This window comes from Rhea americana, unplaced genomic scaffold (assembly GCF_003343005.1).
Source record: "Rhea americana isolate MKP2758 unplaced genomic scaffold, rheAme1 scaffold_3, whole genome shotgun sequence".
Lineage (NCBI taxonomy): Eukaryota > Metazoa > Chordata > Aves > Rheiformes > Rheidae > Rhea > Rhea americana.
Window position 1 is genome coordinate 1,747,643 of NW_028186423.1, and position 24,756 is coordinate 1,772,398.

The 24,756-nt window shown below is 39.1% G+C and overlaps 1 protein-coding gene across 4 annotated transcripts in view; it reads left to right on the forward strand.

Moving 5' to 3' along the window:
- The window catches only part of ELF1 (E74 like ETS transcription factor 1), a 92,107-nt gene that overhangs the window by 49,880 nt on the left and 17,471 nt on the right, over nt 1-24,756 (forward strand). The window contains exons 2-7 of one of the 4 annotated variants that reach the window (XM_085309477.1): nt 1,972-2,075; nt 2,175-2,292; nt 10,930-11,104; nt 18,572-18,679; nt 19,294-19,458; nt 24,333-24,416. In XM_085309477.1, coding sequence (XP_085165603.1) covers nt 2,221-2,292; nt 10,930-11,104; nt 18,572-18,679; nt 19,294-19,458; nt 24,333-24,416 — 604 coding nt within the window. In that variant the 5' untranslated portion in view covers nt 1,972-2,075; nt 2,175-2,220. Of the gene's footprint in view, nt 1-1,378; nt 1,531-1,971; nt 2,293-10,929; nt 11,105-18,571; nt 18,680-19,293; nt 19,459-24,332; nt 24,417-24,756 lie in introns of those variants that run through there. The other 3 variants (XM_085309476.1, XM_085309475.1, XM_085309478.1) reach the window with 3 other exon arrangements.

Here is a 24,756-nt window from a genome sequence, read left to right on the forward strand (position 1 = left end):
ACAGAATAATGATCTGACAGTAGTGGAGAAATAGGATAGCTTTTCTTTTTCTTTTTTTCTTTTTTTGATTCTGCTTCGATAGCATGTGTGTGTGTGTAACTCTCTCCAGGCCTTCATATGTCCTAAAAGAAGAGGCCAAATAATTAAACTTGGGAAAGTTACCCAAAATTATTTAGTTACATATAATGCTTTCACTGCCATTGCCTTGCAAAGAGAAAACTTCATAAATGCTCTCTGCAAAATGAAAGGGATTGAGGTCCAACAGTTAAAACAGTTATGGTTTCAAAAGCATATCCTTCTCTCTTTGTGCATGTAGCTCACATTAATGCAAATATTCTCTAGTTAGGGTTGTGACTACTCTTACAAAGTGTTTAACTGCTAATTAAAGCACTCTTTGGAAGTTGGGGAGGTTCTCGTGTTTGCGTAATCTTGGGTATCCTGGTTTCTTAGAAAGGTAGGTAGGATCCAGTGACTTAAAGGAGACTCCTTGAATGCCCTGTCATCACTACTTAGGAATTTGGGAATACCACAATCTATATGGGAGAAAACAGCTGTTGCATTTCCTAGAGTGAGGGAGTATGAGTATGTGACAAGATCCTCCCTAATTAAATTGCTGGGCAGCAGGGAGAGGAAGATGCCCTTCATTTTTTGAGTTTTAGTCTACTGCAGAAACAAGGCGCAGTTAACCTCCTATGCAAACACGGTTGCTACAGATCACAAATGGCACCATCGCACTCCACTGCTGAAGTTGCATGGAGCCTCCCCCGAGGGTCTCGGTGGGAGCACGGTCTGGGCCCAAGTGTGCGTCACAGAAATGGGTACACGTCAGGTACCTGCTCCTTACTGCACGTCACAGCAGCCCCTAATCAAAGGCGGTTCAAAGGATTTCAGCCAAAACACTGCTCACCACCCGATTCACTTCCCTAAAGACATACGGGATTAAATTCAGAGTTAGACACCAAAATACTGTCTTAGGTTCCCAATTTTAGATACTTGTTTCGCCTGCTAGTCTTTGAAGTGTTTCTTAGATTTTTTTTTCCTGAATGTATCGGTCATCGTAGTTGCATAAAAAAGCTGCATTTTATGCTTTTTATCATTTTTCTTTTTCTGAGCTCATATTAGCCATGTTTACCTTTAATGCTGCTAAGTAAATTAAAATGTAGGAGTTGTAAGCATGCATCCCTGCAATGAAGCTGTTTATATTCCCAAGTTGTGAATTATTTATTTATTTATTTATGTTGCTATTGTGCTGTAGAGTTTTTTGCCTATTCTAATTTGCCATGACGTGGTCAGTGCTGTTTCCTTCCGGCTGCTTGCAAGCCTGTGGTGGAGATAAGGATACATTTACAGTGCATTTTTAAAAAGAAGCAGAAGATCTATTTCATGTAAGAACTCCGTGACTTTCTGGACTACACAAGGAATTTGTTGATTTATTTTACCTACTTGATACTGCATGTATCAAGATCGAGCACTTTTTTCTTGAAAAAATAACAACTTTGCAAGAGCAGGATTGTGTGCAAGGAACAGAAGGTGGTAGTATTTGGGGCATCCTATAACTGAGCAGGTCACTCAGAGTTCTGATTTTTTGCTTTGAATGCATCTTAAAGACAAGAATTATTAATAAATATGAAAATGCTTATTTGAATCAAATGAAAATATGGATTTTTTGGGGTTAACTTTCATAGTTTATCTAGGTTTTATTTTARCACTTTTACTATGAAACACTTTGAAACTTATGCCTTACTTCCTTAAACAGTTTCATTTTTTACTTCCTGAAGCATATATTCTCTTAAAAAAGAAAGCTGTACTAGTTAGTAGAAGTAATATCTCTGAAAGTACAGAGGTGTCTGACTTCATTAGAGTTTGATTAAAACCTTWGTAATTTGGGGCATGCTTTATTGTGACCTCTACTATTTCATGTAGCTAAAGCAGTTGTTTTAATTTTTCCTTTTTTTTTCTCTCTCTCCTTAGTGATAAAAGGCTACGCAAGTGGGAAGAACAACTCAGGAAAGGATTTCCCTTGCTTTGTTTACCTCTGAGAAGAGAAGAACCCAGGAAGGTTGATGATCTAAGAAGTACTAAAACTGATACTTGATTTTTTTTTTTTTTTTGGTGATCCTGTTTTTCTACCCAGCTGGATCTTGGTAACACTCTTCTGTTTTTTTACATCTAAGAACGCTTTTCTTCTTATGTGGAACTGAGACCTGGGAATGCGTTATTATGGCAGCAGTTGTACAGCAGAATGAGCTTGTGTTTGAATTTGCCAGCAACGTCATGGAGGATGAGCAGCAGGTATGGGACAGTGTGAGAAGTCATATTTGTACAAATTGGCGCTATGCGTATTATGAAAACCTAAGAAAAAAAGTCATGTGAAACACAAAAAAAAAGAGAGCATTGAGATCATTATTGTTGCAGCAAGTCTTTGTACTGTTTCAAAAGCTTCCTGTTGCTTCCTGTAACTTGCATGAGCAGAGCAGAAGTCGGTTGAAATGTTTTAACTTCTGCAGTGTTGCAGAGACCTGCCCCTCTGAAAATGCTGCGCCTGTGTAGCTGGTCTGTGTTAGCAGATCAATTCTTGATGCAGAATTCCTGAAATTCTGGTGTTCAACAGTCGTTCTAACTTTTCCAGTGTGCTAGGATAAAATGCTGAATAAAAGTAACTGTCATGCTACAAATGACTAAAAGAAGCTTTAGATGCTCCTGCATTTTACAGTTTGGCTTCTAAATTGCATTACTATGTGTATATCAGCTATTGAGAGTTAAGCTTCATACATTTAAATTGGTWTCTTTCATATTGCAGGGAAATATATCTGTTTTCATCTCATGAGACTCTCAATTAGGTGTAGATTATCTAAACCACATTCTGTAAGTCCTAACACTTCAGGGAAGGAATTCTAGTTTAAAAATAAGGCAACTCCTCTGTGGATGGTGGTTAATAGTAGGGTTTTGCATTTGTTAACAAGAAATTAAGTATCTCGGTACTATTGAGAGACAGTTCTTAAATGGCTGAGAAACTCTGTTGCAGGCTTTTCTTTTTGTGTGTGTGAAAAGCATTTTTCTGCTCTCTTTCAAAAGCACTTTTGGTTTTATGATCATGTCTCTGGGTTTTGTGTGACCTAATAGTTGTCTGTCATTGGCCTGTTTCTGCTGTCAGAGTCATATGATCATTTCAATGAACRGAGTGTTTTCTGTCTAAAGTGCTAACTCAGTTGGGTGGAACTGGTAATGTAACTTCCTTCCCTGTATTTTTCCAGAGCTTGTGGTAGCCTGGGGATTTAGATATGGGAATTCCATAAACATACAGTTTATGCAACTGGGGAAGAGAAAACCGAGGGGGGATCTTATCAATGTGTACAAGTACCTGAAGGGAGGGTGTCAAGGGGACGGGGACAAACTCTTTTCAGTTGTCCCATGTGACAGGACAAGAGGCAATGGGCAGAAATTGAAGCACAGGAAGTTCCGCCTGAGCGTGAGGGGGAATTTCTTCCCTGTGAGAGTGACGGAGCCCTGGGGCAGGTTGCCCAGAGAGGTTGTGGAGTCTCCTTCTCTGGAGATCTTCAAGACCTGCCTGGATGCAGCCCTGTCTACCATGCTCTATGGGACCCTGCTTGAGCAGGGAGGTTGGACTAGATGATCTCCAGAGGTCCCTTCCAACCTTACTGATTCTATGATTCTATACTGGAAAATAAGCCTTATTTATTAGCTCTGTTTATTGTTTGTTACTGTTCTTTACAAGCCAATTGGAAAGGGGAAGACTGCTTCATTGCAATTTTGTAGAAGGGATAGTGCATGCAAACATGATTTGTTCTGTTTAGCCATGCATTATGCCTGTCACGATTTTTGTAAATGATCACCTGAAGAACTTCAAAAATACAGTCAACAGAATAGTAAAACCTTCCTGAAAGATTTTTCCTGTCCAGAACAAACTTAACCTTGGCATTTATCTCCTAAACCCAGTAAGTCCTATTCTAGATTAAGCCTAAGGAAACAAGTGTCCTGGATCATGTCTTAAAGGTGAAGAAGTTAAAGCTGTGAAAGCCAAAGAGAGAGAGTGCATAGCAGAAGGTCTCTTATTGCAAACACCAGGATGCAACGAGGTCCTTCTAAATCAAAAAGTGTATTATCTTAGTTCAGATTTCAAAGGTGCAGGTAGATATATAGATGGCTGCATGAAGGTAGAGCTTAAGCATTAAATTGAGGAGGGGGGGAACCCTAAGAAGGAAAGATCTGGTGAATTAGAGGAAGATTTAGTTCAGACAAGAATATGTAGCATACCATTAACCCCCAAAAAGAAGAATTATGTGTATATCTGCTTTTTATAACATGGGGAGCTGAACTACCAGTTTTCCAGTTCTGGAAAGATGAATTGTATTTGGGGAGAGACATCACAATTTGTTTATTTCAAAAACTTTTTAGTGCTCTGTGTTGGTCAAAACAGCTTTCTTTTTTCTTTTTTTTTGAGCTCTGTCAGAATATGAAACATGACATCTTTATACAAAGGTATTAGTTAACTGATCTTTGAGTAATTATTTTTACTGTGGTCTTGAAAGCTGGAATTGAAAGAACTTAAAGCTTTGACAAGAGAAGTATCTATCTAGAGTCCTTTTCTACTGAGAACTGTTAAGAACTGAAACAGCTGTGGGAAGAGCTCTATGGTATATATTGCAGTTATGCTCAGTGTTCTGGGGAAGTCATAATTCATGGCTGTTTATTTATTGTTAAGAGTCTTGCTTAAACCGCAGTAAATCACAAGCAATCCATTTGCAAATGTAAGCCTTCAGTCAGTGGCAGATGCCAATGGGAGGGACCTGATCACATGATTCTCCATGAACAGGAAATGCTCTCTCATCAGCTTTATCCTTTTCAGTTTAGAAAAATACTGCAAGTTTTGGGGTGTGTTTGGCTTTCTCACCCTGCCTCTTTCTGTTAATTCGTCTCTAGAGTAGTGACCAGGAATAAATAAGATGAAAATATCTTTGTAATTTTGAGACAGGAGCAAGTGGCTTATATTAACACTACGGATAACCTCATTCACTGTTGCTACATGTAAAAGGTGGTGATTAAATAGGGGGTTTCTGTTTTCTGAGAGGACTGCACACACTGTAAAACGAAGGGGGAGCTCCAATAGGCTGTGGTTTAGTCAGCACTGCTACCTAAACCTGCTTTTTATTTCTGCAGCTCATCCTCTTAATGTCTTTTCATTTTAGTCCTTCGTTACATTACCTTTGAARTGATATTTGATCAGGCTGTTCTAGATTTTAAAAAAGGAATCTGAACAGAAGCAGCCACAGAGGCTGCATCCATACTGGTAAGTCTTAAATAGTGTGAGGGACACCTTGAATCCTTGGGACCGTTAGATTATTAGCTTCATCCGCAGCAGGACTGGCCTGTGCCGGTGAGTACTCTCTGAAGTGGCCCTGAAGCACATAGTAACCTGTGCCCATAGAGGCTTCCTCTTTGAGGGGTATTTCTCTCTCCTCTTCTTCCATAGTTACAGTATTTGAGCCCTTAGGCTGGGCAGTGACTTCTATGCTCATGCCTCGGGTTACTTTTCCGTTTTCCCTGGTGTTGCCATAGGTGTTCCGAAAAGTTAAGTCACCCCTGTACGCTGGTAKAGCCAGAGTCAAAAGCCCCTGCAAGGCTGAGGTCCGGGTTTCTGGCTGTTTCTGACTCCTGCAGATAGTCCCCCCTCTTGCCCACTTCTAGTTTTATGAAGGCTTTCAGGAAATGAYTACCAGATCTGTAAGAAGTTGCCTCACTGAGAAAGTAGGTGGCATTTATCTGCTTCCACAATCCTAGTGTGAAACTYGGTACTTTCTCAGACCCTAGCTGTGGGAGTACCTTTAAAATCGAGGGGCCGCCTGTGCTGCTGGGACAGAGGAATCTCCATCGAGGAACGTAAGTGGCAGAAAATTGAAGCCTRTTCTCTAGTCACCAAGATCATTTCACCTGGTTTTGTTCAGGGTTTTCTTCAAAATAAATAACAAACTATATTTCAGACGTGAATTCTGTGGCTCTTACAAAGCCGATTGCTATACTGAATTTGTTTTGTTTTGTTTTGTTTTGTTTGATCCGTTTAGCATTTCTGTGCTCGTAGTAATCGGATGCCTTTCTTCCCACATACCACTTAATTGCACAAAATTTGCTTCAAGCTGATTAGAAGCTGGTCACTGTAGTTTTTCTGGAGAAATTCTGAGTTGTTTCTTGCAGGACTTGTAATATGACAAGACAGTACTTCCAGAGCAGAAGAAATCYCCTTCCTTGTTTTCTGTTTCCACAACCAGTACAGTGTTTTGATCATCTGTTAATTTGACAACTAATGAGAAAACTCTTGGGAGGATGGAGGGGAGAAGAGAGAAAAAAAACTTTTAAGTATGCCAAACATGTAAGAAAAGTCTTAGACAGAAAGAAGGAAAATCACTATCTTTAGCATTCCACCAAGGAGGGTAGAGTTCAGTTTTTTCCAGCCACAGTATATCATGGAGAATGACTGGTCCTTCCCAGGGAGCTGTTCCAGGGGATGTTCCATGAACTTCAATATTTGCCTCCAGATCACACTCCAGATTTTTACAGATTGGTGTACAGGACTTGTTTGTTTAAATAATAATAATAATTACAGTGTGCAGTATTTGGTGCCTGAGATTGARGAAGATTCTGGCAGTAGCTTAACTCCTTTATTTGTCTGGTAGATGTGGTAGATGTCTCAAAACTAAGCCAAAACATCAGTGGACCTAGGATGTCATATTTTAGCTTCATCTTAAAAGTAACATGAGAAAGATGAAGCAGCAGAAGTAGGCAGAAGGAGAAATATACAAATTGTGTTTTTTTCTTCAGTTGGCTTTGATTCCTTGAAATTTGTTGCTTGCTTTAATTTGGGATTTCTTTTTTTTTATTATTATTTCAGAAAGTGTATATTCTACTTTGCACTCTTTCTGTTTTTGTTTGTGCATGTAAAAAAAAAACCCTTTGTATTAGAAATAAATTATTTTATTATTTTGCTATTAATTGAATCACTGCCTTYTAGGTGAAAACACTGGTTTTCCATATGTGTAATTCTCATTGTATGCCAGCATTGAAGGGAGCTATGGTAAACATAGGGTCTTCTGCAGTTCTAAATGTGTACAATGTCATTTCTGCATTTTACTTTAATGGATTTGTGAGAAATTTTACTTTGGTCCTCAACTGGGATTCAGGCACTTTTAATGAAGTCAAAAGAATTACAGAAGCCCTGAGATTAAATTTTGCCTCTCAGCAGTTGTGTATACATCATGRTATATTAATAGCAGCCGTTAAAACAGACTGGAATGATTGTGAAATCACAAATAATTGCAAATATTGTGCAAAAAAAAGAGACTGATGACTGTTTTTGTAAAAATGTGTTTCAAATTAATTAGTTTGAAATTGTATGCTTGCTTTTTTAATTTTTTTTTCCCCGGATGATTACTATATATTTATTATAAACTTTCTTCTTCACAACCATGGCAAGAAGGAGAATTCTTGCTTGCACCTCAGTAATAMATGAATTGTAATTGTAAATTGTAATTGTAAAGAAGTGTAATAATAGTTTTGGGAAACAAAAGACCAGATGAAGTGATACTTGCTTTGACTCTTCCGGTTTGAAACTGTTATTGCTTTAAAGAAAACCAACTTACAGTATTTTAGTATGACTGAATGTTTTTCTGCACAATCCTTTAACTTGCTTCTGTGTTCATCTTTTGTCTTTCTGAAGCAGCGTATCAGTAAGCTCCTTGAATAGTCCAGCCCTGAGTTCAAGTGACTGAGTGTTCCCCAGTGGTAATGGTTTTTGTACTGAAGACAGACATTCACGGTGACCATGCTGGCGTGTGTTTATGACAGCTTTTTTTTCTAGACACATTCAAAGCAGAGTTTAATCTTGCAGAACAGATCACATTTGATCATACTGATCAAACCAACTGGTGCTAAAGCGCAAAACTGCAGCACGGTTCAGTAACATGGGAAACAGATTTTGGTCAGTGGAGCATGTTTCAGTGATGAATAGAGGGGTGGGCTGTTGTAATTAGGTTTCACAACACAGTTACTGACTGCTAGGGTGCAATATWGACAGGACTTTAAAAAACTGAGATAAAAACATGTAAGAATCGGTTGGTTTTGTGTTTCTTTTAATGTTTAATTTTGAAACAGTTTTTGATGACTTATCCCCGCTAAACAATGAGGATGTTGGAGGTATTTCTGCATCTCAGAATCTAAGTCAGTGACATGAACTTTAGTTGTTAGGGAAGGTCAGTGCAGAGCCAGAATAATTTTTTTTAATCTGGAAGGAGCTACCAGGAGGTGTATCGTAAGCACAGACGATTATTCAGGCAGTCCCTCGAGACACTTTGTCCTGCACACTTTGCAGCTATCAAGCCAGGGCAGCCGGAGGAGCAGAGAGGAAGGGACGGCTTGCTTCRAAGGCGCCGCAGGGAGGCAGCTGGCCTAGTGCACAAGACGGGCGTCTACGCTGGAAATAGGCACCCCAGCGCCTGCACCCTTTTATGGGCAACGGAGAGAAATGGGCGTTCTCTAGGGCACGATTCATCTCATCGTAGAGTAGGAGCCTGAAATTGGTCAGGCAAATTGTGCCTTGAAGGTACTGTTTTTATTTTGTTGTCTGTGAAGGAAACTTTGGGCTACTAGCTCAAATTTAAGTGTCTACATCACAGTCATTTGAAGTAAGATGACGTGAATTTCACTATTTGTCCCTACAAGCTAGAGTAGAAGGAGAATGCTGAAGTTGTCTTATCCACATCTTCCCTACTTAGAATCCTTTCTTCTTCCCCTTTTTTTTTTTGCCTGCTTAGTAGAAGATTGAACAGGTCCTTGCAAAGCATTTGCTGTTTTTCTTGATTGCTGAAGGTGACAGGAGCCTGAGTGAAAAATAGTATGCAGTTCTTTTCTTAAATGTAGTTAAATTTATGCGTGTACAATATATGTAACTTATGCTRCACAAGCTCTATGTTGTGGAGTATTACGGAAATTGGGATGCTTAAACTTTTTTGTAGCATAAACTGTATCTCAGTAATGGGACTGTAATGGACCATCTTCCTTGTAGGTCATGTTTGGAACATGTTGTGGCAAACAAAACCTTTATTATGCATATGGTATTTAAGTTTTTTCTCTTGTTTACAGTGCTTTATCTTTCAAACCTATTTTGCTTTTATTTAATCACATCTATTTGCTTATTCTTGCCTGGAAACAAACAGGATCTGGATTGTTGGGATCCCTAAATGAGTAGGATGCACAATGTGAATATCATGCTTTCTGGAAAAGAGCTGTGACCCACAGATTACCAGTGGYTTCCGGTTTCTGAGCCCAGGCAAGACACAGCCTCGTAGAGGCAGGTGCAGAAGATGTGSGGTGAAAGCTCTTCTACTGCTTGACTCAATACGTGCCATTCTCATTGCCTGAGAGATGTTTTGTTCATTTTTATTGACCTTGTACTATGTTGTTTTATTCTGACATTTGTTTGAGGGAATATGGCATGATATTTATAGGGGTTTTTTTTTGGTGGTTTTTGTTTAGCAGCTGGGTTACGATGGAAGTCCACAGAAACATTAGTTCTTTTTAACTCTTCCCTTTTGCCTGGTTGCCTTTTACCTCAGTCCTTGTTGAGACATGTTTTATAAAAATACTGAGCAATTGCAAATGGTAATTGCTGCCTTTCAGAACTTTTAATTGTACTTCTTACTTTAACTACTCATCTTCCAGGCTCTTCCCTGGGACATACTTACTTATCCCCTCCTCTCCCCCCAAGTCACTGTTTGTATTGAGCCAACAGCTCTGGTACAGTTTGTCTCTTGGCTGCGTTGTGCTCAGTGGCAAGATTGTGAGACGTGAGCAACGCCTAAGCAAAGTCATAATCATATAACTTCTTTTTCTCGTGTGGTTAAACAACCTACTTGGTTTATACATATCATTGTTCTTCTGTGGAAGGTGAGACCAAACGCACATGTACTGTTTTTCTTGTAGAAACACACGTTCACGGAGCCTTTTTTTGTTTCTGTTTTTCTAGGGTTGCCACATTCATAATTGGTTTATTTTTCCAGTGAAAGAGCCTTATAGTTGCACTAGGCTTTCTTTGAGCTGGCTATGCTATCATCAGCTATGAMTTTCTTCCTGCAAATGACATTTTATAAGGCTTGCTTTGGAAAATACTTTATCTGTAGTAAATGGCACTTTCTGAAAACCTCTTCCTGTTGAATGGCTGCCTTTGAGAGAATGTGCATCTTACTATTACTGCTGCTGGACAGCTTGACTTTTGTTTTCCCAGTTGCCTTTTTCTTCTGTATCTGATACAAAATAACTGTTGAGAGAAGAGGATGAGAGTAGACTTAAGAAGGAAAAGGAAGGGAGTGAAGTCAAGTAAATAAAGCCGTAAGAGTTAGAGAGAGTATTCTGGCGTGTGTGTCAGTAACTCCCTATTATGCCTCTGGCTGCTGTAGTGGCGAASCCTAAAATAGTCCCCTTCTTCACCTGGTGTCCCAGTGTCCTGCCTGTGACCCTGTCCATCCTGCATCCMTGAGGCCCATCCAGGCCCAGTTTGACCAGAAGAGCAAAAGGTGGGGTGCTTACAGCAAGCTGCTTACTTGGATTATTGCCAGCAAAGTCAGAGATTTACTGCCCTGTGCCYCTTCTCTGTCTGGTCAGCTTTTACACTGCAAATGCTGTCACAGCTATCTAGTATTACATGTAAGAGAGTAAAGTCAGTGTAGTAGATGTTGCAGTGATATTCAGCTGCTGGCCCATAGTGGGACACTACTGCTGCTCCATTTGGGGTATTGAAAGTCGGCCTGGTCTTTGGTACWCCTACCTGACCGTCTAATACTCAGTAGAGTGAGTCTGTTGAATTATTCATCTGCAAGTGCTTAGATTGCATGTAGTCTAACTGTCTTAATATTTTTTTCACAGCTTGGTGATCCATCTATTTTCCCTGCTGTCATTGTGGAACATGTTCCTAGTGCAGACCTCCTACACAATTACTCTGGCTTAACCTGTGTGGATGAACCTAGTGACATGATTACTGAGAGTTCTCTGGATGTTGCAGAAGAACAAATCATAGAAGACGATGATATCACCCTTACAGGTTTGCTATAAAAATATTTCTGTACCGTATTTCTGTAACAAGGTATCAGTGGCTCTCAGTGGAAAAAGTTAATGACAAAAAGCAGTAGGAAACAAAATTATAGTAATACTGAATGCTGTTAATTCTGTACAAGACAGAAAAAAAAAAAGCATTAATACCATTACCACAGAGGACTTGCAATCCAAACTGCTCATCTTATCAGCCATCAATAGCGACAAAATGGAGTTCTGCTCAAAGTATCAAAAAGACTTTTGCCCTTAACTAATAACAATTAACCTTGAAAATACAGATGTTCTACATAAATTATTAGAAAAGCTAATCCAAAAGAGGAAAAAAAATCTGAAGAGGAAAATTTATTTTTAACAAAGATATGTCAAATTTTTTCAGAAAAACATTGAATGTCTTAATCACGTGAAGTGTTTTTTCAGAATATGTCTGAAAGGTAATGTTGTCCCAAAACAGGGGCAACAGGGTTTTTCTCACAGCATCGCTCCAACAGTAAGGTGGATATTTTACAGAATTAGGATATATTAATGTGTCTTTTTTCAGCAGTTAGGTTTCACACCTGCCACTGTCTCCAGGGTTGGARGATTGCAATAAAAGAGCCTGTTTACTCGTTTCAATCATGGTTTTGACGTTATTTCCAAAGGCATATTCTGATATAATCTTTTACCACCAAAGCAAAACAAAACCTTACAAAACTTGATGTGAGGTACAATTCACAGAGTAGTAAATTGACATGAGCTGTTCTCAGCAAATGGCTTTATCTGGTAAATATGGCACCTTTTTTTAGTTATGAATTATCAACAGATTGTGACTGTACAAATAAGTTAGCTGATTATTCAAGAAGGTTYTACATACTTAAACATTATTACAAGTTGAGACTTCTTGCCAACTATTCACTTGCTATTCACACTAATTATTCACACTATAACTGGCATTTCTTCAACATTTTACTTAAGCACCACTTAATGTGGCACTGTGACTTTTTCATACTTGATAGTTTTTATGAATCCATATTCACTGTAGTATATTGTATATGAATTTAATTTTGCATGAGTAATTGTGAAACTCCACTTCTATGAATACTCTGCTAGCATAAATGGTCACATGATAAGTGTTTGTGAATTGCCAAACTCTAGTGCTGCCAGAGACTGAAAAAAATGTAATCCTTGTAAGTGGTGGTATCCAAGAGCTTGTGGGATACTTTGGAGGCAGACAAGTGCTGTATTGTTAACATCATCCATCGTAGTTCAAGCAATCTGTTTTTCTTTAAAGTCAAAGTCCTTAGAAAACCTGAATGGCAGCTTTGCAGAGATTATCGTTTTCAAGAAGACGTTAACTAATTATCTGTTTCTCACTCTGCAAGATGCTAGCTACTGTGCAAACCATGGCTTTCCATGGCCTAGTGGAAATACAGCGGCCCGTTTTGCAGTATGGGGTTACCCTGAACTGCGAAGAGACCAGCRCCGGTAGCTGGTGCTTGTCCTGCGTGGCACCAGTCAGGGAGGCGAGGAGCCTAAGGATGATGCCTTCTTCCAGGGGCTTTTACAGGAGAGAGGGAGAGTCTGTGTGTGTGTCTTCGTGTGTTGGGTGCTAAGCCCAGTTAGGCAGAGTAAGGTTGCAGAGGAAAGGCCATATTCAAATACAGTTTGCAGTAGGCTGCCTGTGAAATGTGGCTAATCACCATTAGTATTTTCCACCTACCCTGTTTCTGAGTTGTCTTTTCTTTTCTTTGAAGTTCCCTTCTTGATGTTAGTTGTGTATTGTCAACACTGCATTGTTTTGTTTTGTTTTTCTTGATCTTTTCAGTCACTTTTACATTATGCTTTTGAGAGAGCATCAGACGTCGTAAAGACTGCACTAATTCCACTTCAAAATATTCATTAAACTGAGGCTCGTAACACARTGAAACTGAAAATACCATTATTTATGACTAGACATTCCTGAGAAGTGGTTGCTTAAAATTCTTAAGTCTTTTTTTTTAAGCCATATGTTTTTCAGTTTTATGTTTTATGCCTTTGTCATACATTAAGTTTCTCTTTTCTCCTAAACTTGGTAAATCAGCAATGATTCCACTGAAATAAAAGRAGTTAGTTTCTGATGATCTCTCTGCAGAATTATGGACTCTGKTAGGTTTTTCTGTCTGCAGGATGTAGCGTAAGCCCTCGAAAACACAGTTATTACACATCAGTGACTTACTTACCTGTACTATAAATTATGACCTGCAGAAACCTGTAAGAACACCATCTTTTTTACTTGAAGTCCTGCTGRAAGGTGTCTAACAACCAGCCTTTTAGTTATGTCAGTGCTCACACTGTAATTTTTTTTTATAATTAATAGGCGGACTTGTTGTATCACTCTCCTCTTTAAAAGCTCTTTTCCACTGACAAAATTGTGATAGCAACTTGTATGGTCAGTTTGTTGCCAATCTAATGTGACTTTARATGATTAACTGTCACGTAGTAAAAGATTAAGACAGAAATTTTTAACATTTGACTTTTTAAATTCAGTTTTATTTCTAGTAGGAATATTGAATTTTTCTCCAGAAAGAACATGGGATGATGTTTTGTGTAGAACAAACTTCTAGCCAACTTGTCAGATGGCACAATTTGCTATGCTTAACTATAATTAATTTCATTAATAAGGTAATAATATGTATAGGAAGAGGGACTAATCRGATTATGAAACTTCCTGATAACTTTTTATTTATTTATTTATTTATTAGTTTTGTCAGTGTTGGCATGTTTAATTTAGTAAGTAATCAAACCATATGCCATCTTATAGCTGTCACTYGGCCACTCACCTATCCTGGCCTTGATTTGATGGAACTGGTTATAGGTCTGCACTGAGCAAGTATATGCCTGTGAGGGAGGAGGGACAGAAATTTGCACTTAGTTTCAGTGCGCCCTAGTCTGTGAATCCAGAACTCATAAATGTAGATTCTCAGAGTTTAATAATAAAGCTTAATAACCAATTCAGAAGTTATTGTATGGTCTTTCCAAGTTCAGTAGCATTTAGTGTGTGTACTTGGTGAACCTCTTGCACTCACGGCACAAGCCAAACTCTTCAGGTGAGCGAAAGAAGGGAAAGAGTTGTCCGGTGSTATAATCCCAACACAAACCCAGCATATTCAGTAATCATTAATGGTGCTAAAAAAATTCAAGGGCATATTTAGTTGGAAACAGAATTTCATTGTGCTAATCCAGGAGGATTTTTTAATTGGCAAGATGCCAATTGTGTATGTGTGTGGGGGGGAAGTTTCAGTTACTTTGTCAGGCAATTATTAGCTGCTGCACAAAGTGTCTGTTTAAAAACCATCAATGTTTTTCTGTCATAGCTCCCCAATGACATAACTTTGCTTATACATTACAAAGTTTTATTTAAAAAAGAAAAACTGTGATGTACAGGTCTCCTGAAATTCATTTGTTCTTAAATGAGGACTTGGTTTTCCAGTTTTAGTTAACAATCATGTCAGAGTTTATATTAAAAAGCAGTCACTTAAATCATACAGCCAGTTATTCTGAAAAAAGAGCTCAGTCTGTATTTTGACGGTTCTCTTCCTACTTCCAGCAGTTTCATGTTTCTCATAATACTGTTTTGAGACACTGTGGTCCCTCTTTCTGTCTACAGTAAAGTCAGCGTTGAATTTAAATACAGCTGTGACTAACACAGCCCTTATCTTAGCCTGGACAAGGACTCTCATTGTCTGCTCTCCAAAGCCTGTTGCTGCCAGGCAAATGCCAGGAGGCAGGAGCCAGATGGGCTGGGACAGGCTTGCAGAGGGTGGCACGCTGCGCCTTTGGGTACAACCAAACGGTGGGTATGCAGGTGGCCTCAGCGCTAGATGCCTGCTTGAGTACAAAGATGCAAGGCTTTCAAAAATACATTAAACAGGACTACAGAAAGTTGGAAATTGGACTGGGGGAAGGAACTTCTAGTTTGATGAATAGCTTATTTCTCTAGCAGGTGGRAAGAGCAGAAAGTGTTGTTTGGGCAGGCCTTGTGCTGAGGGCACTTATTCATAGCAAACATGGATTTACAACAACCAAGTTTTTATTACTGTGCAGAGTTTCAAATCTGTGGCTTAATACAATTTTGCTTAGGTAAACAAGAACTTTTAGAGTACCCTGGGAAAAATGCACTTGTGCTTATTGTTTTTTCTGAAGTGTTTTTTTTCACCTACTTCAGGTACCATTTGAAATCGGATGCTCCTCTGAGACTGAATAAAATAAATAAAAATAAAAAAAAAACTATTTTTCCAGCTGTGGCTTCACCAAAGTGTAAAAAATAGTTTAATCCTAATTCTTCTTTAATTTGTGATCATCTCAAAATTGACAGTAACTGGAATATCCACTAGCAATAGGAGGAGAGACTGAAGTAACAGAGATACCTATTTGCCTTTGTTTTTTGGGTGGGTTGTCCCCAAGTACTATCTCAAGCTATGAGTAATGCAAATCATCATCTTGCTGCTAGTAGGAGAGGTAGTGTTTAATCTATTGTGTGCTACCCACAGCTTGCTTGTGTTAACTTGTAAGCTCTTTTAATTCAACTTGCAAACCCAACAAAAACAAAAACTATTTTTTCAGCAGCAGCAAACTATTAATTTTGCTCAAACCATCTTGTGAAGCCATCTCTTAAGAAGATACATAAAGGGTATTAGTAGGGGAAGAAATTTCGTTAGGAAACTCATTCGATGTCTGTGGACAGATAGGTAACACCTATAACTTGGATRGATAACACCTATAGCTGTTATTCCTTACTGTTTTCTTGAGCACCAAATTATATTAATTTCTGTGTTTGTTACTGATATCATAGTTATTAGTTTACGYTCCTTTTCTTTGTCTCAGACATTCATGATTCATTTTTAGCTGCATCATGTCACACCAGCCTAAGGTTGGAAACTTCTGCGTGGCATGCCATTATTCAGAGTGAAGAATTGACTCCAATCGCTGTAATCTCAGCGCATGTAAGCCAGYGTGACTGGTTGTTCCTGGTAGAGATATCTCCAGGGAAAGAGCAAACAACTGCTCCTCCCTCAGGCCCTCCCTCTTTCCCTTCCACAATAAGCAGAACCTGGGAAGGCCAATGTGGGTCTTAAATTGAATGTGACAGCAGAAAACAGCCCAGACCCATCACTCCACTGAGTGCTGGCACCAGTGTCACCCCAGAGCTGCATCAGACGTTGCCTAGCCACAGCTGTGACCCTGGGAGTTGGGGAAGGGTGTGGATTTTAAGACACCACGGGAGATGATTACAGAGTGCAAAGTGCCCTATCTCTACTGAACCTCTGCTGTCCATGGCCACAGAAAGTTTAGGCTGTAAAAAGCCATCTAGCTCTTTCCAGTTCAGAGTCTGGGCAAAGAGCATCACAGATGAAAGCTGCTTTTGCAGTGCAGGATTCCTATATTTAGCATGATGTYGCTATTGTGGTCTTCATTATGTTGGTAGATAATATGGAAAATTCACATCCAAGCAAAACTTAAAAATGGAACCAGAAGTGATTAAGTCAGCRTTGCTGGCCCGAGTGTGGGCATGCCCACAAACTATATGGCCTTCACTTGTGTGCAGTCTCCTCCTGAACTARTCCATCATTAACTAAGGATGCTTTTAGGTGCTTGCAGTCACAGATGCTCTATGGCTGAGCTCCTGACCCTCCAAGCCTCATGACAATATTCACAATGTTTTACTGCCRCAGTTTGCTACAAAATCTCCCTTCATGCCTTTCCAAACTAGGACCTTAGTCCACATTCACTACCTCCCCTTGTCTCTCATCACACAGTTCACCTCCTCAGCTCTGTGCTTCTTATTGCTAAACTTGTTTTGGGATGTCAGCTGGGAAGTGCAGGTCCCAAACTGGTTCAGTGTTTCAGCAAGACATGGGGTAGAGGGTGGCCTGTAGAGCCAGCAGTAAAGCTGGGATCAACACCAGGGCAATCTCTGTGCTGGCCAGAGGTTCCTGGTGCCCATGTCTACTTTATTCTGTATTGGTACAAGCTTCTGAAGCTTGGAGCATGGTAGTATGAAGTTACAGAAAAAGTCTGGCAGGCCAGTAAGGAGGCCACTCCTGAGTTACTCAGCCGTATGCTGCCTTTAAATCACAGCAAGGTGGAAAAGGTGGAGCTGACGCAGGAATGTCTGCACCCATCTTTGTCCTCACCTGATGATATGATTGCTTATGCTGTACACCTTTGGGGTGGAACTGGATATTTTTCTTTCTTTCTTCTTTCTTTTTTTAATTACATGGTTGTTTAGTGCTAGTGGGTAGGGTGATTTTTTGCTTCTACGATTTAAGAAAAGATATAAAAGTTCTACTTTTGGCATAAGCCTGCTGCTTTTATGTGAAGAAAAAAACATTCCTGAGATCACTGTGTAGTGTTTTACGGTGTGTTTTGGCCTGCTGTGTCAGTGAGTCTGTCTCTTTTTCTTTTTTTTCGTGACTGCTCCACCCAAAATTCCTTAAAGCTAAGGAGAGAGAAAGGGTGTGAAGCAGCTTTACTGCAGAACTGAGAAAATAGCTAAAGTTTGTTTGTGTCCCAGAGAAAAGAATCCTAAAGCAGACCTTCGTACCACTCTGATAAATACACTGGAATTATTCTAACACAGGTTCAAATTTGTGGCAAAGGATAAAGCCAGCCTTCTACATTTCCATATAATACACAGTAACTTCTAAAAGAAYGTTTTAAACAATTTTAAAGGTGTATGGTACCAGTTAGTGGAACTAATACAGAATTTGTACTTCATGTCACAATTATTCTGGGAAAAAAAAATCTCAGATGAGATGCTCCTTCATTCAGGAATTGTCTGTTAGTCCAAATTTGTAACAGGTTTGTCAGCCCTTTGTATTGGCTTTCATGTTTTGGATTTGCTTCCCAATCTGTTCCGGGAGTGTGCTGTGTTAGTCCTACTTRTAATCTCAAAGGATACGAATGATTTGGAATTCAGTTATATTTTTAAATAATGTGCTCTCTGATAAAAGTAGTAGACTATAATATCAGTCCTCCAGGCTGAATGACAGGCTATTTTTGGTGAGCATCTTTTAATTTAGGAATTTATTTCCTTTGGACCACTGAAAGAAAGAAATTAGCAGGTTTTTTGTTTGGTTGGTTGGTTTTGTTTTTAAGGACACTGTCTGGAATATCGGTTGAGGTAGTACCATTCCTCAGGCCTTAAGGATGTTGTGTTTTACTCCATGTACTTGATCGGCAAATGGAGGTGCTAGTGAGGAAGATGAGAGAGAAAATGATTGTTTTTATTCTTTTGTATGTATTGTCTTAAAAGGGCAGTGCTTTAAATGTATGAAATGATTCCAGTGTGCATTTTCTCCCCAGATACCCTCTCTTGCCCATCTAGTAGAAAAATGTCAGTGCCACCCTTTTCATAGAAATGAATCTGGGGTAAGCATCATGTAAAGCTTTAATTCCAGTTTATAGTGGTTAAGAATTAAGAATTTTCTCTTGCTTTCAGTTGAAGCATCTTGTCATAACGGAGATGAAACGATGGAAACGATTGAGGCTGCTGAAGCACTTCTCAATATGGACTCCCCTGGTCCTATGCTGGATGAAAAAAGAATAAGTAAATTTGTTTGTTTGTTTGTTTTAGTGGAGGTAAATCCAATCTGTATTTACCTTCTTTATTTGTGAAATGAGAAGGGATTCAGTGTAGCATGGCTGCGTGGAAGGCCTAAGAATATTTTACTTTTAGATCGACTTTACATAAGTAGTTTCGCTATCAGAAGTCCAGTGGTGAAGGATTGCATTACTATGAGAACATGTTGATCCCTGTGTTGGACAATAGTGGGTAAGGAAAGAATCAAAAATCATAGAGAGAAGGTGTGAATAAAATGAGGTTGTTCAGACTTCTGTGTTTTGTCTGGCTGTTAGGGGATGAGCCTGTTTACGCTGGCAAACTAAAGGAAAATATGCTTACTTCTGCAGATTGTATCAAATGTGAACAAAAACATACTGTCATATCATAGTTTTGTTTTTATGAGGAGTGGGTTGTGTGATTAAATTATTCCATATATGGCATCTGCTTGTGTAAAATATTACRGATTGGCCTCCTTTCCCATGAAGGCCTCAAATATCCTAGTTTTATTTAATTTTATTTTTAAACCTTTCCTGTGAAAATAGCTTTTTAAAGACCTTACAGCTGTGCAAAAATATTTACATTATGCCTTTTCTTTTAAGCAACCATGTTTGGTGCAACTGAAGAGGAAGATATGGTGGCGCCTATTACGCACGTATCAGTCACACTTGATGGGATCCCTGAGGTGGTGGAGGTTCATCAAGCCCCAGATCCCTATGCTGAGTCGCCAGAGACTCCAGAATATGAGCAGCCAAAGAAAAAGAAAGGTAAGATGCTCTTAAAGAACAGAGGTGTGGAGTAAGATAGCATTTGGTGGCCTACTTGTTTCTCTTTATGAGTATTTACAGTCGTCATGGGTGATGAATCAAAAGCAGGCTCAGCTAGAAGTACAGAGAAAGCATTTTCTTACTGGTAGTGTGAGCACAGTTGCTCAGATACTAATGATGTTGGAGAGGTAGCAGTGACTGCTTATCTCACAGGAAACATGGATCTCTGCTTTGTCCTATTTATAGTTTCTTCTTCAGAGCAGAATTGCCTTACAAGCTATAGAGCTTTTGTTGTTGTGATTGTGTTGTTGTGAAGTATTCTCATTAGCATCTGTTTAGCTTCAACTATAAATATTTGCTCCCTTAGGAATATGGGAAGAAAGGGAATTTTTGCCTTTTATTTTTGAGAATCTGAATGTGATTGCTTAACCTCTCTCTCTCTCTCTTTTTTTTTTAATGGCTCCACACTTTTTATTGAAGTGTTAGTCCTATTTGCAGTAGATAACATTTACCTAGTGGGCTGAGGCCCTGCCCTATGAGTAATGTTCCATTTTTTTCCTGTTTTCTTACCCTACTTCAGTGTGGACCCCTTCAGCAGTCCCGAGGTTGATGTTTTCATTGGAAATGGCATAGAATGCAGCCAGAAGTAGGGTGCTGTTACAGYAAATAAAAACAAAAAWCAAACAAACAAGAAAAGTAAAGTAAAAAAAAAGAGTTGAGTTTGCAGAGCTAATCCTAGGGTTGAATCTGAACATTCATGGGGGTTCCCTGGGGAAAAATCACTTCCAGGACAGAGTTTCTACTACTCCGTCATACTCTGCTGAAAGAGACTGCGTTTTTTGCTCATAGTGAAACCATCCAACTCCTAAATTTTGGGAATAGTTATCTGTGAAAGATAGCGTGCAGACCTGTGAAAATCTAATGGAGGCTTCCTTAACTGCGTGTGTGTCACAAGATCTGAGAGGGAAGGGTGTGGATCAGGAACTGATTCCCGTAAAAGCTGAACTGAAGCTGCTGTGGAGGAGAGTTTTACTGGCAGCTGCTCTGAGAACGCTGCTGGCGAAACCAACCTGCCTTGTGCAGTACCACAAGATAACTGAGCCTAAGAGGATTTTAACTTTTTTTTTTTTCTTTTTCTTTTTTTTCCCCCTTCTCCTTAATGTTGGCTGCTATGTGGGTCAAAACAAGGAGCCTCTGTCTGCCAGAGGTTTAACCTCTGCTTCGCTTGGTGCTTTCATGCCYTCTTTTCTGATGTGCTTTTGCTGACTCCCACTCCTTCCTCCTCCCTTGCTSTAGGTTAGGAAATCAGTTGTTCCACAGCAAATGTGTTTGTTTTAGACTTAGAGAAAGTGCTAAAACAGATGCATCACCTTACTGTTTCATTAACGACCAGTTTTTAATGAAATTGAGGTCAATGGTCTGAAGAATGCTGAAGTGCCATTTCAAAATATGCAGAGATTTTTAAGACATTTTTAAGGCATTTGTGTTTGCAGTTAATGCAAAATGTTATTAATTTTGTAGTGCACTTCAGGATGACTTTTTTGTTTGTGTTTGTGCTATCTGTTTCCCGTATTTTGGCCAGTTACGTGGCAAGGCAAAGAGCTTTCAGGAGACTGTGTAACTAGTGCTTCTTCCCTTCTCCTGTGCTTGCTGGCATAGTTCAGCCTATGCTATACATTTTCTGATCTCTCTTTGGGATGTTCTTACGAACAAAACTTTGTCTCCTGGAGATTCACCTCTGGAGAACACCCTGCAGCAAAAGGGTATCTCTCTGCTGTGTCAGATTAAAGGTCAGTCTTCCCAGTATGTGTTGGCCTAGTGAAAACAGCCAAAAGCAGATGCTGTGGGGAGGACGACTGCAGAAACAGGACAGGCATGTGGCAACATTTCTCCAGAATCTACTCCAGGGCCCCAGTGATTTGTGGCTTAGGGGCTCCCTGGGCCAGAAGTGGTATTTCTGTGTTCAGGAGCCCATTGATTTCTCTTTCATATGCTTATTCAGTTGTCTCATAAAACCATGAAAGCTCTTAGTAGCCAAACAACTAGTGGCAGCCTATAGTAATGTGTAGTGTGTTCCTGCCACACATCTGGCTGTTTGCAACCTAACCTGCTAGCTTGTTTTGATTTCTCCCCCTTTCCTCTCAGTTTTGGATGGTAAGGTCTTTTTATCCTCTCCATACCTTTCCATTAAAATAGAAAAATGGAAATACCGGTCAGCTGTATAAAATCACAGTAGCCCTACATAAGCTTTGCTCAAGCACAGACTTTATCCTTCCTCTTTGTAAAGTTCTCTCCTAAAAAGGAAATCAGTAATGCACTTTGAAAGGTAACAAATTCATGCTCTGTTAAACCAAAAGAGGAAGCGTGCTAAAGCATAATGTGCTTTCAGAAAATACCTTCTTTTAAACAAAGGAAACATAACCTTGTGTTTCTTTGTTGACTGCAATTTTGATGGTATCAGACAGTGTCTGGATTATATAGCTTACAATGTGGTTTAAAAATATCATCTTAAACATCTCTGGCCTCGCTATATTGCAGTAGCATCAACACTTTTCTCTAAACGAATTCTTTCTTCACCAGTTTTGACTTTCGGTGAGTTAAAGTTTGTGGTAGAGCACTGTCCAAATGGGACGTGTTGCTGCAGACTGGGTTGAAGTAAGTGAACCTAGAGTTGTTACAGCACTTGCATTTCTCTTTAGTAGTCTAGTATTTTTAGTAGTCTAGTTATTGGAAGTGCCTAAATTTGTGTGAACAGTACTTCTGTTTCCTCAGGCTGACCAGCAGCAGTTCAGCTGTGACTTAGTTGAACCCTAATCCATTTCATTTTCATTTAAGACTTGGTCTCCTTTGGAAATTGGGCAATTAATTACTGTTTTGCCCTATTCTGGTATAATGTGGAGCTRGTACTGTCAGTGCACCAAGACCACTGCAGCCTGCACCTCCCCAGTGCCTAATGGAGTGCATCTCCATGCTGTACAGAAGGCGAAACAAGGTGAACGCCCAGCAGTCTTCCGATGACACAGCTGTAAGGGGGAAGAGCACTTACCAAAGCTACTGTGTGGAACTTCTTGTACAACAGAGGCTGGTGTGTGCAACAGTGACTTCGTCAAGCTCTACTGGGGATCTCAGATGTTTTTGCAACACGTAATTTTCAGTAGAAGGGGAGACTGCTAAAAATGTACTCCAGTACGTTTAATCTAAAGTACTTAATCTTTTCATATGGTCGTATGTGACACAAGCAGTATTGTAGGATTCTCATCCTCCCATCTTTACTCGGATTGAGGAAGACGTTGGCCAAGGCAATGGCTAAGCTTTATGTTCTATCCTCAGATATGAATCCTGTCCAAGAGGAGAAATTAAATTAGTGGACTCCAGGTATTCCTAGATTTCCTTCACTGCCACTACCTCAATTAGTGTTTTTCTAAGTTTTTTTTTTTTTTTTTTTTTTGAGAAACAGGAATGGGGAAGGAGGGAGAGAGAGGGACAGAGAGGGGGGGAAAAAGAGAGAGAAAAACAGAGGGGAGAGAGTGAGAGAAGGGAAGAAAGAAATGCATGCAAAAGTAAACGTAGCGAGACTGTTAATGTCAGAAGGTGAGTGCTTAAGCCGGTCTTTCTTATCACCACTCAGAAGACACTTGGAAGTCTATAACAAAGCAGGCACCACTGTCTGGCATTGAACATTTTTATTCAGAGTTTTATATGATTTCTCACTCTGCAATAGAGCTGTTCAGTTACTTGATAATAGTATTAAGGCAGCCTACAAACAAAACTAGAAATGGAACATCATTGTACATGGGATTCTACACAGGTACTCTTGGTCTTGCCTCTGTTTAATGTAAATTCTTTGGAAAAGCAATAAAAAAGAAAAGTGCTTTTCTTTAGATCTTTCATTATGACATTGGAATGCTTGGACTAGAAGTACGTTTCTGAGTCSTATGTCTGTTTGGTCTATTCTGCTTCTCAAAAGAGAGAGGCAATATATGAATAATCTATGTATTTTCAATGAATTAATGGCTCACTGCAGGAGGAATAAGAGGCCTTTGGTAAGAGAAATATTTGTCTCAAGTTAAGTTCTGAAGGTTTCTGACTAATTACAATACCTGTAAAAGCTGACATTAAAGTGACTGAGAATTAATAAAGGAATAGGTTCAGAGCTTTAGACTGAAAAATGCTTCAACATGACTTACATTTTTTAATTCTACTTGTGTTTAGATAGTTGATTTCTCATCATTTTCAAATGAATGCTTTTCATTCTTTTCAGCAGTTGTAACTCTTCTTTTGTTCATTTTTCCTCACTAGATACAGCCACTGCATTTCTGCCTGTAAAGGTTTTTTCAGAGCCTGTTACTAATTCTACTGGATTAAATTAAAAAAAAATGCTATTTTCTTTTCCATACCTCCTGTACTCTTGATAAAAGTGAAAGAAAGTAGATTGAAAAATGTTTTCTTCACATAGCAGTATAACTTGCTACTMTCAGTGGGGAATTTCTGTCCTTTAAACAACCAGAGAATCCTGTTTTATCCCTAAGTCCATTTTGGTGATGACTAAATTAGATAATGCTCTGCACTTTATCTAGCTTTTTTTGTTAATGGTTTACTCTTCTCAGCTTTTCTATATTATGCACTGTTAAAGGTACCTAAAAAGCCACACAAATTTCCAAGGTACACAGACTTTGGACAAGTGAGCATAACCTTTAATGAAAGTGCATTAAAATCATAGGAAGCCCAAYACTGTTGTAGAAATTGAAAAGCTTAGCACAGAACAGAGTTCTTAAATTTGTATTAATTAAATCCTCCTTGAATTGAGGAAACAAATCTCTTCCTTTTTTTAAGTTCTTGCTCTTTTTATTTCTTTATACTGATGTCTTTTTCAGGGAAGAAGCCAAAACCTTCTCGTCCCGAGTCCCCTACTACAACTCCTAACATATCTGTGAAAAAGAAAAACAAAGATGGAAAGGGTAAGTCAAATAGTTGTCTTCAGAGGTTTTTAAAAGAATATTGTTTCTGAGTAACCTTTGGAAAGAAAAGACTACTAGCTTTCTCGTGATGTAAAAATAGATCTTATGCTTAGATGTGGTTACCACCTCCTCCTAAAGCAAGGAAAAAGTTTGTGCAAGAGTTCTCTTTGAGATGGTCAATTACTAGGAGGAATAACACATTTGTCATTTTAATTGCAAAGGTTTTTGGAAAATCTTCAACTCCTAGAGGCTGCTGTGTTTCAAGTGAAGTCTTGGGGAGTGCTTTGCATTGTATTAGGGCTTTTGGGGGTGTGGTTATTTTGACAGCCAGTAATTGAAA